General features: G+C 58.4%; 1 protein-coding gene across 3 annotated transcripts in view; it reads left to right on the forward strand.

The window, feature by feature from the left end:
• The first annotated feature begins 6 nt into the window (after window positions 1-6).
• The window catches only part of VHL (von Hippel-Lindau tumor suppressor, E3 ubiquitin protein ligase), a 10,537-nt gene continuing 8,891 nt past the window's right edge, over window positions 7-1,652 (forward strand). For all 3 annotated transcript variants that reach the window (XM_011952275.1, XM_011952277.1, XM_011952276.1), the window contains exon 1: window positions 7-382. In XM_011952275.1, the coding sequence (XP_011807665.1) occupies window positions 43-382 (340 nt within the window). In that variant the 5' untranslated portion in view covers window positions 7-42. The remainder of the gene's footprint in view (window positions 383-1,652) is intronic.

Below are 1,652 nucleotides of genomic sequence, written 5' to 3' on the forward strand. Positions count from 1 at the left end.
ATCCCGCGGCGTCCAGCCCGGGTGGTCTGGGCCGCGGAGGGAATGCGCCGGAGGGCGGAGAACTGGGACGAGGCCGAGGCAGGCGCGGAGGAGGCAGGCGCCGAAGAGTACGGCCCTGAAGAGGACGGCCGGGAGGAGTCGGGCGCCGAGGAGTCCGGCCCGGAAGGGTCCGGCCCGGAAGAACTGGGCGCCGAGGAGGAGATGGAGGCAGGGCGGCCGCGGCCAGTGCTGCGCTCGGTGAACTCGCGTGAGCCCTCCCAGGTCATCTTCTGCAACCGCAGCCCGCGCGTGGTGCTGCCCGTATGGCTCAACTTCGACGGCGAGCCGCAGCCCTACCCAACGCTGCCGCCTGGCACGGGTCGCCGCATCCACAGCTACCGAGGTACGGGCCCGGCCCTGAGGCCTGACCCAGCAGAGACGATAGCACGGTCTGCTGAAGCCCTTCAACCGCTCCGGGGTCCATTTTGCAGACGGGGAACTGAGGCCCCTTGAGGCGGGACACATCCAGGGTGACGCTGCTCGCAAGCGTCAGAGCATTCTTTTTTTTTTTTTTTTAATCTCCGAGAGGGAGTCTCACTCTGTCACCCAGGCTGGAGTGCAGTGGCGCGATCTCGACTCACTGCAGCCTCCTCCTCCCAGGTTCAAGAGATTCTCCTGCCTCAGCCTCCTGAGTTGCTGGGATTACAGGCGCGCGCCACCACGCCCAGCTTATTTTTGTATTTTTAGTAGAGACGGGATTTCACTATGTTGATCAGGCTGGTCTCGAACTACTGACTTCGTGATCCGCCCGCCTCGGCCTCCCAAAGTGCTGGGATTATGGGCGTGAGCCGCCGGGCCCGGCCCAGAGCATTCTTTATAAGGCTGAATAGTTTGCATTTGAAGGTGGCTCCCCTCACCCCCCGCCCCACGTGTATTTTCCCCTAAAAGAAAAGCTCCGCCGGGCGCGGTGACTCAAGCCTGTAATCCCAGCACTATGGGAGGCTGAGACAGGCGGATCACGAGGTCAGGAGATCGAGACCATCCTGGCTAACACGGTGAAACCCCGTGTCTACTAAAAACTACAAAAATCTAGCCGGGCGAGGTGGCAGACTCCTGTAGTCCCAGCTACTCGGGAGGCTGAGGCAGGAGAATGGCGTGAACCCGGGAGGCAGAGCTTGCAGTGAGCTAAGATTCGGCCACTGCACTCCAGCCTGGGCGACAGAGCGAGACTTCGTCTCACACACACAAAAAAGAAAAGTTCCATCCTTAACATCCCATCTGTTCAGTCCTGATGACTCCAGTGGGCCAGTTCTGCGCAGTTTCTGCCCTCATGGAGAACATATTCCTCCTGGGGAGACAGACAGATGCATTAACTGACAGGAATAAGCTAGGGTCATGTTGGCGCCGGAAGAGCCGAGCGTGTGTGACGTGGGAGCTTGACCTACCTGCCTGCTCGGAGTTGGAGGGGTTATGGTTGTGTGGTTTCAGTTAAGGAGCGCTTCCCAGAGAAGGAAGGGAGCAGGATGGAGTAGGAGCTAGCCAATCCTAGGTAGGAGGTTCTAGACATGAGTGCGTTGAGACCTGGAGTCTTGGGAGAGGAAACTCAAAAGGTGATTTTATCCCCTGGGAATATGGAGTCATTGAAATTTTTTTTTTTTTTTTTTTTTTTTTTT

This window comes from Colobus angolensis, unplaced genomic scaffold (genome assembly GCF_000951035.1).
Source record: "Colobus angolensis palliatus isolate OR3802 unplaced genomic scaffold, Cang.pa_1.0 Scaffold34, whole genome shotgun sequence".
Lineage (NCBI taxonomy): Eukaryota > Metazoa > Chordata > Mammalia > Primates > Cercopithecidae > Colobus > Colobus angolensis.